The following is a 15883-nucleotide window of genomic DNA, read 5'->3' on the forward strand; positions in this document are numbered from 1 at the left end:
TTCACTATTAGCAAGCAATAATAAGAGCTTCTGCTGCCGAGTAACATTGCATATCAGTGTTCAGTTGGGCGTCTTATGTTTTGAAGACTTAAAATAGAACGTTTTGCCGTTTCTCTGTAGTAATTTCTAATGGTGATTCACGAGAAACTTGAAATGTCGTAATAACGGAGAAACAGACGGAATGTACCCATCGTAGAGTCATGAGTACTGCCGAGTTTCGGTTGATAAAATGCGGAATTTGTTGTAGGACATAGTGGAATATACTAGCTTCAGCCCCGATAGTTTCATGAAGTTTCGACAGGTACCTGTGCTATACTTAGTCTTCAAACTGGCGTTTGTAACTGAAGTTCGCTCCCAAGGAGGTTAGACCAGCGGAGATGCTCTTACGCCGAAAAAGTCAAGCCATCGCCGCCATATTGATGTGTTCATAACATTTGGTTTCGAGTGCGTATTCACACTGCACTGCAGTGGTACTTCATGCTGTATTAAAATACATACTCAGAAATGACTGCCAATCAGTCCTAAACTGTCACACAGTACTTTAACCGAGAAACTCACTTCCTGGGCTCAGCAACATGGTGAACCTGGCGGCAGTCGATGGCTGTGCTCGGTGTCCCCCAATTGTAACCTTATTTTTCGTTCTATACAGAAAGCTCTCATTGAGTTTCTTTTGCGGGAAAACAAGAGCATCGCAGATATTCATAGGCGCTTGCTGATTGTAAATGAACAAAAGCATGGCGAGGCGCCTGTCATCATAGTTACAAGGTCGCGCATACCTGTCTGATCTCCCACACGTCGGTCGGCCACACACAGCTGACACTCCTGCAATATTGAAATATACAGACACTATCATTCGCGTTGATGGATGGGTCACAATCAGACACCTCACTGTACAACTGGTCATCTTTGTTAGTACTACGACACACACCTCCTTGACTGGGGTACTCAGAGATGTGTCCCCGCTGGATTCCTCGCCGTCTAGCAAAAGACCACAGAGAGCAATGAAGGACCATCTGCACGGAATTGCTTGCGTGTTATGAGGCTGGTCGTGACAATTTTTTATCGAATTTTGTCACAGGCGATGAAACATGGGTTCATCACTTCGATCCCGAAACGAAACAGCAATCCGAAGAAAAGTTCAAAGCTGCACCCTCAGCAGGTAGTCACGATCTCCTGGAACACTGAAGGAACTGTACTGTTTGCTGTCCCCCCCCCCCCCCCCCCCCCCCTTCCCCTCGTGGTGCAACCATACACTCTGAAGTGTATTGTTATATCCTCATGAAGTTGAAGAAACGCCTTCAGCATGTTCGTCACCACAAAAATGCTAACGAATTTCTCCTTCTCCATGACAACGCAAGGCCTCAAAGAAATCTGCGCATCCGAAAGGAGCTTACAAAACTTCATTGAACTTCCTTCATTCACCTTATAGTCTGGTTCTTGCACCTTCCGGCTTCCATCTGTTTGGCCCAATGAAGAATGTACTCCATGGGAAGCAGTACGTACATGATGAGTAGGTTATTGTTGCAGATAGATGTTGGCTTCGATGTCGACCAGTGGGGTGGTATCACCCAAGTATACAGGACCTTCCAGTAGCCAAAAGAGTAAGGAATAATGCGACTTTTATTAGAATCCTGACTACAACCAACCTGTTTTCAAAAGAAGAATGTGTTGCATTACTTAATGAATATCATTTGTACTAAATTTTTTATCGAATTTTGTCACAGGCGATGAAACATGGGTTCATCACTTCGATCCCGAAACGAAACAGCAATCCGAAGAAAAGTTCAAAGCCGCACTCTATTATATGTGTATTATTTGTTTAATTTGGAAAATGTACTATATTTCCTTTTTAGGTATTGTTTTATATTACTTGAGCTATACCTTTGATTTGATTTTAACCAACAAACTTATTCATAATCTTATGGTACATTTTTGTCATTTTATATATGTGTATTATATCTGTTGTATGTAATCATGACTCATTTCACATCCTTGTGATTTATCACAATACGGATTAATGGAATACGAAATAAAAAAAAAAAAATTGTATTGTGTAGTGGTGCAGAAATTCACGTACTACAGCTAGCAAGACACACACGGCCAAAAATTAAGATTACGACGCACCCACTATAAATAAATACGACTTGAAGTACTTATTTGGACAAGACATAGTATATAAGCTCATTAAGCTGTGATTGGTATATGTCGCCTTTTTCCTATACACTTATGTGCAGTAAATATACAATGACACCAAGATATATTGTGGTTATCCTCTGTAAAAGGCAAACAACGGGTTTCAGCTTATTAAGAGAATTTTGTGACATTTAATTTCATTTGTGAATGAGGATACCGTGATGCATTCCTAATCGCAGACGGCATCACAGAAGAAATACCGTATTTTCTGCACTTCTGTGTCTTCTCCGCTTGTCGTTTGCTCGATTAAGAAGAAGCGCCTGCGCCGATTTATTTCCCAATAAAAATTATAATCATAAACTCTTGTAAAAAGAAGCGATGTGGCGCTATTAAACGCTTGATTTGTATTCGAGAAGAGCAAAAGCTTAAGTTTCAGATTCCCATTCACTAAGTGGGAATCAAGATTTATATCAAGTTTTCATTAATAACAGCAAGCGAAGGCCAGGCTGATTTCTTCAGTGTGACATTTTATTTCTTCTGTCCATTTTCAAATAACTGGTACCCCACTTCCAAATCAAGAATCAATGGAATTTATCCATTGGCAAAATGTTTCTAAAATGAAGCCCTAGTTATTTTGTTACTGTTAGCGGACACAAAATATTCCTTTCACATAATCCTAAGACATTGCGTTTTGTACTATGATAACTAAGCTATCCACAATCCAAAATCCAAAGGAGCTCGCAAAAGGAAACGTTAAAATTTATGCATGAGACATTCTTTATTTGACAGCTTCGCGTATTGTGGCACATTTTACTTCCGCGTCCGATTAGAGTTGCGTTTTCGTGGTGGTAGCAAAAGAAAGGACGTAGGCCTACTTATTTATTCTTTTCATAACATCGAATGTACTTTCAGAGGGAAAAGATGTTACCGGTAGGATACATAAAGATGGTGCAAATATCAGTTTTAAAAATTTCTTACTGTCATTTTCCGCTAGTCAGTGTGCTATCTTTGGACTATTCTTATGCTTGCGTGGCTGACATCAGTTTATTGTCAGCTGTTTTTCTTTTACTGCATGAGAGCAAAGGTACAGTGCATCGATTCCTTACGTGACAGAAGAAAATTGCAAGCAATTGATCAACGTCTTTCCCGCACCGAGTCACGCAATGCCTCACAAATGACACTTAAAGTGCCTGCTGCTGTTGCACATCTAATTTCGGCGAAAGCTCATTGTGCTATACGATAACACCTCTTCCACGTACAAAACGAAAAGCTACAGAAACTCCTGGCCTTCGTAATCACGCGAACGCAGAAGCTGCAACCCATGCGGGTATTACGTCTGCCGCCGCACTCTACTGCCGCCAAACACGCTATGACTTGATTGCTTTACACGGTTGAATTAATTAATTACAGTCTTTCGTGAATTCCCATGACCACTGTTAATTACATTCTGTAATTCTGAACATTGTTAAGAGTGCAGGGAGTTTTCTGTCCTACGTCAGAACTGAAACAGTGTCGAATGCTGAGAGCACCGGCGCAGTTGGCAGTCCCTGCCCTTTCCCCGCATGTTATTGGTTTTTGTTTTGAAACGCCAGTTTCAAGCGTCAACGCGCGGTTTGTGTACGGGATAGTTTGTATGTAGTGCGTATTTGTTTTGAAATGATGTCCGACGCTGATCACAATTCTGTTTATCATCGCAAAATGGCATTGCTGCAAGAGAAACTGCGGAAAAGGTACTTTCGTGCTGCCAATATCCATAATTTAACATCAATTAATAACACAAACCAATAATATTCTTACATATCAATTTTCAGTGAAGAAGAAAGATTGAAGTTGGAAGAAAAATTCTCAGTTATGATGAAAGAGTGCAAGGAAGAGTGAGTATCATTATATTGATACCTTAACGATTTAAATATCCAATGCAGTGACGTTACTTTATTCTTATTTTACGGTTTTGTTGTTAGATCTTTTTAATGTTTGACAGTGAGTCGCCTAAGTTATGTATTCACGAACTGACATTTATGTAGACTTCTAGACTCTCTCGCGCCCCATTGAAAGAAATTTAACAAAGAGTTATGGTTCACAGACAATTACAACTTGAAACCTGATTTAGAATTTTGATATGCGGTACGTCTTAAACTTGATTTTTCACGGAAATATTCTCTCTCTCTCTCTCTCTCCCTCTCTCTCTCTCTCTCTCTCTCTCTCTCTCTCTCTCTCTCTCTCTCTAAAAGGAATGTTTTCTGTCGTATTACTCACATTAATTATTCCATCACCATTACTACTGTCACTGCACAGAATTGTACATATTTATTTCATGCATAGTGGTTATTTTCTTTGTGACTTGCTTCCACTAGAGCTAGCATTTTTCCCACTACAAGAATAATTGAGCTTGTCAGCTGAAAACTTATTCTTGTAAAACAACCTACATAGAATTTCTTACATCAGAAACATTTTCCTACTACTAAAACTGCGTGATAAAAACGTGCAGTCTCTTTTAAACCTGTAATAAAACGTTACTTTGCTTATCAGTTTTATTCAGTCATTTAGTCACTCATCGCGTTGTATAGCTCCCATCCTGAAGAACAACCACCATGGGTGTGGAGCAAGCCAAGGGAAGGTACACAGTAACAGAGAGAAGTAGTTGACAGAAACTAATGTTTACACTAGATAAATTCTAACGTATCATTAAACTGGTGTACTATATATGTCTATGTGGGCTATAAATGAACATAATAAAATTAGCAGTAACTCTGTTTCTTAAAAAAAAATCTGCTTACACATTCAAGCTATAGATGCTCCTTATCTACTACTTCTGCTTGCTTACTGTTAACTGATTACAGTGATGATTTTCAGAGGATATAACTTCTGTGATTGCTGTATGAACAGGTGGCTGTTTGCATTGAGCATTGACATTCATCTGCAGGAATGGACAGCTATTTGCAGTGAACATTGTTATTTGTGATGCTGCTAGCAGGAATTTTTATTTATTGATTTTAAATAGTCAGAACATATTTAGAAGTACATAATGCAATAGGTTTTTTAATTTTCATCGGAATTTGCTGAGATTTTTAATTTTTGTGTCCAGTGTTGGCCGGGATTTTGTTAAAGATCTATACGCCAGAATAAGTAAACCCAATCAAACCTCCAGACAAGTGGGGAAGGACTTCTTAGAAATTATTTTTGTGTTACTTTAAACTGTAATTCATCTGAAACTTGAGGATTATTTTTGTGTTTTATTGTGCGTTTCTGTAAATTGTAGTTCATCTGAAACTTGCTTTTATTATTGAGAACAAATGCCATTAATTAATAAATGTGCTGTTTAGTGAGTAAGAATTCAAAAATGTTTGAATAGAACTCTGCAACACATGCCCTATGTGGTTAGTTGCTTGAAACAATATTCGTATTGTTCACTTTTTCTCAGCAGATACTTTTCGGTCACATTTTGTAGTTTCGCAGGAGCATAGAGATTGGAAATATACAAAACAAGCAGTGCCCTTGCCAAACATTAAAACAATTAAAAATACCTCCAGATGGAAAATATGCTGAACTGGGCATTTTAATTATTTGTGTTTACTCCATTTCACCTTGTTTTCTAGTTAGGCACAAAGGAATTTTAAGCATAGTGTTTGACCATTACTATCAATTCATGTTACCAGAAGGAAAACTTTTTATTCATTTGAAATTGCAGACTTTATGTTAAGACAATTTTTTGTTGCATAACATTTACAGGACTGTACAGCTGTCACCTGGTCCGCGTCCAGTAGGGTGAAGCTTGTAACAACTCAGTAAACATAACATAACATAATTTCAAAATTCTTCAATGTTGCTGGAAGTCATTTATGTAGGTTAAGAACAGGAATGTAATCCTTATGGCAGACATTGTAGCAATTTAACAAAGCTTCTTCCTTGCTGTCTGGTGTTAAATTGTATTTTCATTACATGCTTTAGCATAATCTTGAACATTTGCAATAAGAGAACATAATATGTAGGCCTACTTATATGTATTTGAATTTGTGTTGCATAATCATTTACTATGAATCTTCTTGCACTCTCCTGTGATATAGGTAAAAGTGTTTTGCTTAGTGCTTCTATTTTGGATTTCAGTAACTTTTGGAAGTACAGTTTATTGTTTAATTCCAAGCAAGGTGGCACAGTGGTTAAGGCACTGAACCTGCATTTGGAAGCAGGGTTGCTCTTATGTCTGTCAAGCCATCCAGGTTTTGGTTTTACTTGATCTCTGTAAATTAGTTAACCCAAATACCTGGACAGTTTGTACAAAAATGTTCTGGCCAATTCTTTTCTCCACGATGTCTGAAATTAGGCTCCATCTTTAATGACATTGTTGTTGCTGGTAAATAAAACTCCACTCTACCTTCACTTTTGTACTGTTTCATGCTAGGGAGAAATCCAATTGAGAGACTCTGATTCATAAATGAGAATAGGATACAATATTTTAAGAGTACCATAAGTTAAGAAATGGTATAGAATGAGGTACTTGTAGAAAGAGATTCTAATGTTAAATTTAATTTATTCCATGGTAAATTTTTGTCAATATTTGAAAGTTTCTTTCCTAAAAAGTTATTCAGAAAACTAAGGGAAACAAAGTCTCTTGAACGAAGAAAAACGAAATTTATGTAATGGCCAGAATAATTAAAGCTTCAACATTATTTGCATACTAAAAAAATATTTAATATTTTATTACCCAGTTTCCTCACTGACATCTCTTTCTAAAATATTAGAAAAAGTAAAGTTCTCATCAGTAGTCTCACATTTAAGTACAGACAATTTATTTAGCGTTTGACAGTTAGGTTTCCAGAAGGGTTTCTCGACTGAGAATGCTATTTATACATTCATTCACCAAATATTACAAGCTTCCAATAATGAATTATCGCCAGTTGGTACTTTTTAACTTTCCAAGATGTTTGATTGCACAGATAATCTTACACTCTTATAAAAACTCAAGTTTTGTGGGACTGATGGCTTTACACACAATTAATTTGATTCATACCTAGCAACAGAATGCAAAAAAATTTTGCTGACTAATTCGAGGCTAGAAAGTTTTAGGGACTGGGGAGAAATCACAAGAGGAGTCCACAGGATTCAATTTTGTATCCATTCCTATTCCTGTACAGGGAAGTGCAGATATTTTTGTATGTGGTAGCTTAATATGTTCACACACCAGTGTGCTGGATGTTTTTTCTGTGGGTTTGAACAGTCTTCTCACAGAAACATCATAACCTTGATGACCTGATGTTTTCTGCACCACTAAGTGAACTAAACCAGTCAGAATTGACTAACCATTTTGTATCCACACATCTACACTTCAACATCTGACCTGCTGCACAGTCGAAAATAAGCATAATGTACTTGGAGGTACTACCCAACCTAAAAATATATGACTTCTAATAACTGTAATTATTAGTCTGAAAATTAAGTAAATACTAATGTAATGTTGTTCAGTACACCATGCTCAATCAGCAGTAGACATATGTGCGCTTATACCTGTTGCACCCTGTGTATGTGATTGGCCTTCTGTTAATGTTCAACAAGCAGAATTGGCACGTTCTTCAGATTATACTAGTATTATAATAACCTCTATTAGAGATAAAGCCACAGAAGAGATTGTTAATGTTTTTTTCAGAGACTTAATTAAGTGGATTTCTGATGATCCCTAAATGTTTAGAAAGCACACTATACTAAGTTCTGTACAACAAATAGTCTTATTGATGTAGCACATAAACAGGAGTCAGTAAATAGGGTAGAATGCTACAATTTTTTGGGTTTACATATTGATAAAAATTTAAACTGGTGCCAAAAAGGGTCCCTTACCTTGCTACTATCAGAAACTCTGCTGCTCATCAAACAGAAAAGGGAAAATGAGGAAGACAAAAAATGTCATTACTGATGTTCTCATCATACTCCAGTGTAACAAAAATAAGTTGACGATTTTTGAGGGGTGACTGTGTCACAATGTCCTCTGGAAACACATTTCAAAGGTACTGATGTTCTTGTGCTAAGAAAGTGCAACCTCAGAGGAAGGGAAAATTAATACCACAACTCCCACTCAGTATCATGTTATAATAAAAGTAGTAGTGCGTGTGCTGAGTTGAGTGACAATATGCTCTCTTTTCTACCCCTACCCTTCCCCTCATGTCCAAAATATCTCTGGAAAATAGGCTTTCTCTCATTGTACTGTGCTGCTGATCTTAATTCTTTTTGTCAGCACATAATGTGCATTACCACATACACCAGGTGTTGAGCTGTTAAGAGCTTCATCTCTTCAGAAATGTAGACCAGAACCTGACGTTCAGCACTGACAAGGAACCATTCTCCACTAGTAAATCTTTCTGTGTGCTCTCCTACTTTCACTCACACTGTTCAGTAGAAGTAGTTTTCCGTTTGTACTCCATGACCAATTTTTGATCTTGATACATTTATCATATTCAACAATGCACCTCAGGGGGCTGCAGTTCTTTTGTGGGTAAATGTGTGGTGTGCACGGGTCCCTGACCTATTGCAGCCTTTTTTCTCTTCCAGGCTGCACTCCCTTTCCCGTATCCACTCCGTCCCATTCTAGCTCCTACTCCTCCTGCTCCACTCTTTGTAAATTAAAATGAACATGTTCATCACACTTCTATGCTCTTCAATGCCTTAGTAACACCAGCTGGGTTGCAGACTGCTCTATTCTGGGTTCCACCATTACACGTTCTGTACGAACAATTCTTGATTGCTTATGCTTGAATGAACCTCCTGCTACTGTGAACCAAGTCTGTGGTTATAACTGCTATCAGCATCTGGCCCCTTGTTTCTCAACTCCATCTTTCCCCTCTACCACATTTTTTCTCAGCCCTCACATTAATGTCAGTGATGCATCCCCCATCTACAGCTCTGTCTTGACCTATCACATATACCGAAAGACTCAGCTCATTCTGAGGCCCTCCTCTTGGAGCGTTTCAGGATTCAGAAGTAGCCTGTACTGATGGCTTGATGGTTGCTGGTCATGCTCGCTTTGTTTATGTTCATGCAGAATTTAATGAACTCCACTTGTTGCCGAATAGCTGCATAGTTTTCGCTGACGAGATTGTAGCCATCTCTCATGCTCTTGAGCACACATCGGTTTCTGCACAGTTGAATCCTCCCTCTTCTTAGTGACTCTTTGAGCAGTTCACAAGATCTTGACCAGTGTTACGCTCACCATCTCATGGTACTGATTATCCAAGATTCCCTTTTTGTCCTTGAACAAAGTGGACACTTGGTGGTCTTTGTGTGGAAACCAGATCACATTGGAATTCCGGGGAATGAACTCTCTAACAGGCTGGCCAGATTGAGTGCTGCAAGCCACTTCTTGAGATCAGTATTCCATAATAGGATCACCAATTGGTATTATGCTGTTAAGTTCTAAGGATTTGGAATACACAGTAGCATAGTCCATCTCCACTGAACAAAGTAGGGGCAATAAAGGAGACTACAAATTTGTGGATGTCTTCCTTGCAGTCCTCTCACCAAGACTCGATCTTCCTTTGCTGGCTCTGCATTGGCCATACTTGGGTGACTCATGATCATTTCCTCCATTGTGAGGATCTGTCTCACTGTTGTTGTGGTGCCTGTTTGACAGTGGCCCACATTTTTCTGGACTGTCCTACCCTAGCTGCCCTGCAGTGGACTCTCAAAATTTCTGACTTACTGTTCCTGGTGTTAGTGGAGGATGCCCCAAGAACTGACTCTGTCCTACAGCATGTTTGTGAAGGGGGTTCTTACCACTCACTCTCTCTAAGGAAAGCCACCTAAGCCTTCTCAGCCCACTGAGGGGTTAGCAGGATGCCATGCCGGTCCTCTGTCCAAAATGGGCAGTGGCTGTCTGTGTTTGACTTGGTGTTCTTACTCTGTTTTCCTATGCTTCTCTCACCTTCTATGTGTGACCAGTCTTTTTTGAGTATTGTTGGATAGGATGTCGGCTGTTCCCTGGATGGGGCACCTCACTCGCCTTTCTTTCTTTACCCCCTTTCCTTATTCGTTGTTTGTTTCTCTGGGCATTGTTGACCTTCGGTAGACCTTTGGGTTTTCTTTCCTTGGGTGTGTAGTTTTGTTGACTTGCCTATTACAGGTAGAAGGCTTGATGACCTCAGAGATTGGTCCCTTTAATCATTAAGCCAACCAACCAAATTCAACAATGGATAGTTCCTGAAAGGAAACTATTGAAATGCATGCTAAAATAGGCTAACTTCATGCTGTACAGCAAATTGCTATGTGTAAACGTTATGACACACCCAAAAATGGGCAGACCACATTATGATTATTGTCCACCAAATTGTTAATGCATTCATTCCAATATGTTCAGGCCACCTACCAGTCCACTGGTGGAGTGAGAAGTGCTGTTCTTCAGTCGTGAGTAATTATGTAGTTCTGGAGAGTCACAAATGTTAAGGGACTGTTAGAGATCCCACTGGCTTTCTGGTAGTGAGATCTCCAACAGTTTCTTAACATTTGTATTCCTGAATTATTAAGGAGAGTAACAAGATATCATAGCATGAGTTCCCGGATTCCATAAACTGTTCCGCAAAGTCTCAATGGTATGGGAGACTGCTACAAGGATTTCTGTGTGGGTTGGAAGTACCCAGTAGGTGATGTACTGCAGGATGATGGTCTCATGAACCACAAGAGAGACTGGGAACAAAATGGTGGATATTTCTCTAAAGCACTCACCACTGCCCTCTGTGTTCCTGCCTTCTTAACTACACAAACTGTAGCCAAGAAAGGCAGTTGCATTAGTTTCAGCAGTTAAGAACGTTGCAGACATCGCTTTTCCATTGAGAACTGGATTCAGATGTGCTAGTCACAAGGGATGGTGAAAACCTGGGACACAGCCTGTATCGAAAACAGACACACGTGGACCAATACCTGTACTAACCATCAAACCACTGCCCAAGCCAGAAAAGAGGCATAATTAATACACTTGTAATGCGAGCAAGACGAGTAAGCACCTCAGATTCGAGATGCAACACCTAGAAAGTGTTTTGGGGAGCAATGGGTACTCCACAAGTTATATTAGAAGTGTAACAGAGCCAAACACTCAGTGAAGTGACAAATCATAAAAAGAAATGTCGGATATGGTCTTTCTGCCATACATTTCCAGAGTGATAGACAAAATCAGCATAAAGACTATTTTCAAACTGACAAAGAAGCTCAAAGAGTGGCTTAGATCAGCAAAGGGGAAAAGGGACCCACTTGAAATGTTGGGAATGTATCGCATACCAAGCATATGCGGAAAACTTTTTGTTGGAATGACTGGACGATCAATCAACACTGATCACAGAACATAAGCAACATTGCAGGTTGGGGCAGATGAAGAAATTGGCTGTGGCAGAGCATGTGCTGTGTGAGTCTGACCACATAGTAAAATTTGCCGACTTGAAAGTTCTGGCTGGAGAGAAAAACTATCACAGCCACTTGTCCAGAGCAACTATAGAAATATATGAACTCAAGAACAGCTTCAACAAGGTAAATGAATCTTGGCTTCTCATGCTGCAGCAAATGACCATTGCAAGTAGCAAGAGAACCGCACCGGAAATGACTGCAGAGAAGCCCTTGGATGTTGGTGTGCCAGATACATATAGTCTGCAGCTGCAAGCTCGGCTCCACTCCACCACCAGCTATGGAGGGTGAAACATTGACAATGTCAGCAACTTGTGCTTCTAAAAGGTCAAAAAAATCATCAGATGAATGTCAGCCAAAGAACCTGAGACAGAAGCCAACAGGAAGTTAGTCAACAAGTGGCCACAAAATGCTTAACAAGTTTGGGTTCAGATTAGTTTGTGGCTCTTTTCACATCACCTGGCTGCAATAAAGTTCATTACATAATGTGACACCTCACAGTCACCCTGTTCAGCTGAACCAGGAAACAAGGTAATTCCCTGTTTCATGGAATGGTCCCAATTAATTTACATTTCTAAACCTAGGAAGGAACGTATGTACATACCCTAGTAATTACCATAATATTTCCCTGACATGCTGTGTAGAATAGATCTTGAAACAAATGCTGAACCATCATCTCATATCTTTTCAATCCAGATAGCTCTGTAATTGCTTCCAATGTGAGTTCAGGAAGTATCGTTGCAACATTAATAACAAGCTGAAATAGCAACATAGCCGGGAGGAGTGGTCGCTCGGTTTGTTCTTAGCATAGGTTAGTTTAAGTAGTGTGTAAGTCTAGGGACTGACGACGTAAGCAGTTTGGTCGCTTAGGAATTTACACTTGACAACATAGCAACATAACAGGCCTTAATACATAACACCTTGCAGGTGTATTTTCTTTTTTTCCTTTAGAAGACCTATAATACTTCAAGGCATAATAGCCTCAGAAAGCATTTCATCTCATTGCCCAACCAAATATACATACAGTTTTCATTAATATCCCATGTCCTACTAAGCCATTTGGAATCTGCATGAAACAAGGCCTTGCAACACTTGGTGTAGACCAGATTCCAGTGCTAGATGTGGGACAATACCATCTGCCATCCTGTATGTTGAAGTGGCTCATAATTAATTTAGAGTATGTGCAGTAAAAGAGGAACAGTATTTCAGATTTCATTTATAACATATTTATCATTTTACACAGATGTATATAATCACAGGAACAGTGTTGGCTGTTCTTTGCTTGGCCATATTAGTGCCTCTGGAGTATGCGTAGTGAACAAATGCAGTCTGTAATGTCAAAGTACATATGTGCACTACAACAGGTGAGACATATTTTAGCCACAAAAAGAAAGGAAGATCAATGCTGAAGTCATTAGAAGTGAAATGCAAGCTCAGGTTGCTCAGAGTTGATTAGGAAGTCAGATGTGTCAATATTTAAGGAACCTTTTGGACTTTCATCTTGAGAATGATTTAGGGATACTCTAGAAAGCCTAAATCTTTGTTGCCAGATCCGAATTTGAAACCCCTTTTCCTGAGTGAGTGTCCAGTACCTTAACCAGTGTGCCATCTGAATCAGTACTTCAGCTAGAAAACACTTCCTCTGTAAAACTCTGTGTATATACTTTAAAATATTCAGTATGTGTTCCCACCAGAAAAACTAACGCAGTCCAACCACTGGATCACCTCTTCTCCCACTTTGTGTAGAGCACCAAGGTGAATGAGAATTGGGTGCAATGAACTGTCAAATGCAATAGCCAAGGATGTATGCACAATACTGACACCGGAAAAACTGAAAACTACTTTTTACAAATGATGACCTCAATGCTGAAGTGTAGGACCATCTGTGGTGACTGTGAGAGAGATAAAAAGCTACAAACAGTGAAACAGACAATTTAGTTGTAGCATAACACCTTCCAGTCACAGAGGTGTCCCAAATAAGACACTAGGCTCCTCAGTCTGGATTCTTTCAATAATGAAGAGGACCCACCAGGAAGTGATGCTAATATCATATCAACTATCATTGCAACACACTTTGGAGGGGTGTAACGATTTGCTACTAAGAAGGCAAGCCATAATTTGCCAGGTGGCATGCCCCCAGTTTTAGGTGATAATACATTGAATGTCAAACACTAGTTTGTCTTCCTACTTTCTAGATTGCTGAAACGCATTACTTGTTAACCAATTGGTTTTGACAAACCAAACGCAACCCATAAGAATGTGTTTTGTGAAGGTGGCACTTCAGTTTGCAAATACGGGGGAAACATCGTAGTCCCTCTGCCAAGAATTACTAGCAAATACTTCTTTATTACAGCCAGTTTCAGTTCTTGGACCATCCTCAATTATCTTAAAGTTATCTAAAACAGCTTCCCAAACAATATTAAACCTATGGCATAAAATCCATCTTTAGTTGCTGTTGCCAAGAAATTTGATACATTTTATTATTAACAGTATAATGTATTTTACTACTTGATAATGGCGACTGAGGATGGATTTTATGTATTTGACACCATAGGTTTAACATTTCCTCATAACTTGTTTTAAATGACTTCAAGATGCCTGAGAATGATTGGGGAATTGAAGCCAGTTGCAATAAAGAAGTATTTATTAGCAGTTTCTAGCAGTGGCCATATATATGTCTTTCAGAACTATGTGTTGCTGTTTTTGCTCTTTAATTCTTGCATTTTGTAAATTCATTTCTGTTTCTCTTTTCATAAATGTAATATAAGCATATATTAATTTACTGTGGCCACTGACGATGATATCCTGTACCCCTTGTCCCAAATAATAACAACAATAACAAAAAATGGTCTTATAATCCATAAGAGTTTTTGTGTGCCCCATTTTTAATTGGATTTTCTTTATTTAACTACATTTTGTTTGTGAGATGTCTAAGAGCTCTAACATTGCTACTTCTGTTTGACAGAGAAGAAGAAAGATTGAGCCACTTAAAGTTGCAGTATGAAAGCTTTCTAGAAGAAGACAGGAAAAGACGAGACAGAAATGACAGGATTATGAGGTCACTAGACAGAATAGAAAATAGAGCTGCAACACTCAATGCAAAATCAAAAAGATTAAAGCTGTTAAGGGTAAATATACAATATTAATTATGAAATCAATTGTAGGTGTAACTCTTGATATATGTTTGTGAAGTTGGGTATAATGTCACACATTTGTCTGGAATATATAAACATTATTATTTAAGAGAGGACTGCTATTTATCTTTATAACATTCATATATTTGGTTTATGTATTGGTCCTTTATCTTATGTTGGCTGTTATCCAATGTCTCCCAGAAAGAAAGGTCAATATAGAGATATCAAAACTGGTAAATTGGAACGCCCTGGTCCAGTTCGTATGTAAGACAGAACTTACGTATGTATTGATTGTTTTGATAGTGGTGCGTGGTTTATACCGTACGCTCTTATGTTCTGCGTTCCAAATGTCTGTGCTCTGAATATCTTGACTTCCCTGAAACTACACCATCAAATTTGCAATTTACTGTTGTTTGCTGCAGCTTTATGAGCATAACTGCACCAGAATGAAATTTCTGGTAACCATTTTATTGTAGAGATGACCATTAAAATTGTTATGTTTTTACTAATGTGAAATATAATGATATTGTGTGTGTTTATGACTTCTGTTGATTGATGAGGTCCTGCTGTTATTGAAAAACACTTCCAGAATTTTCAAACTTATCAAATCCAAGCTTTTTGCATTTTTCCAGATTTTATACTGTATTATGTGGAAATGGTAGGCTTCACAGTGTGCATATTTGATTTAAATAAAAAGTCCAACAGGACATAAAGAACAATACATTGTTAACTTCTTCAGTACAGTTCTACAAGGAACATGGTTACGAATTGTTGCATATCTTCCGTGAACATATCTGTGCCAAAAATGACATGCAGAAAACTTTTACACATTTTCCTTAGAACGTTTTCAGCATCTTTGTATATCAGATATTTCCTGTAATAGCTTTACATTATTGGACATTGTAAATTTTTGCGTGTCTACAACAGTGACACCATGCCATACATACAATGAATATGTACAAAGTTTAGTCCATTAGATAATACTGCTACTAATATAATTGTCTTGAGAACATACAGGGAGTACACAGTCAGTAAATAATACTTGATGAAACAGTCCCTTATGCTTATTTATTTTAGTAATAATTCTAACTGCTCTCTTCTGAAGCCAGAATATCCTATCTGTGTAGGCTTCAATCCCATGTTGCAAATGTGAGGAGATTAACCTGTAGATGATTTATTTTACGAGAGGACAACTTATTATATTTACTTTGTGTGTCAGTATGTATATGTTGTTACAGTTCCTC

At 38.5% G+C, this 15883-nt stretch overlaps 1 protein-coding gene across 1 annotated transcript in view; it reads left to right on the forward strand.

The window, feature by feature from the left end:
- The first annotated feature begins 3179 nt into the window (after positions 1 to 3179).
- Positions 3180 to 15883, forward strand: part of LOC126360830 (dentin sialophosphoprotein-like) — an 89964-nt gene continuing 77260 nt past the window's right edge. The window contains exons 1-3 of the mRNA XM_050007742.1: positions 3180 to 3863; positions 3945 to 4007; positions 14471 to 14633. Of these exons, the coding sequence (XP_049863699.1) occupies positions 3790 to 3863; positions 3945 to 4007; positions 14471 to 14633 (300 nt within the window). The 5' untranslated portion in view covers positions 3180 to 3789. The remainder of the gene's footprint in view (positions 3864 to 3944; positions 4008 to 14470; positions 14634 to 15883) is intronic.

This window comes from Schistocerca gregaria, chromosome 1 (genome assembly GCF_023897955.1).
Source record: "Schistocerca gregaria isolate iqSchGreg1 chromosome 1, iqSchGreg1.2, whole genome shotgun sequence".
Classification (NCBI taxonomy): Eukaryota; Metazoa; Arthropoda; class Insecta; order Orthoptera; family Acrididae; genus Schistocerca; species Schistocerca gregaria.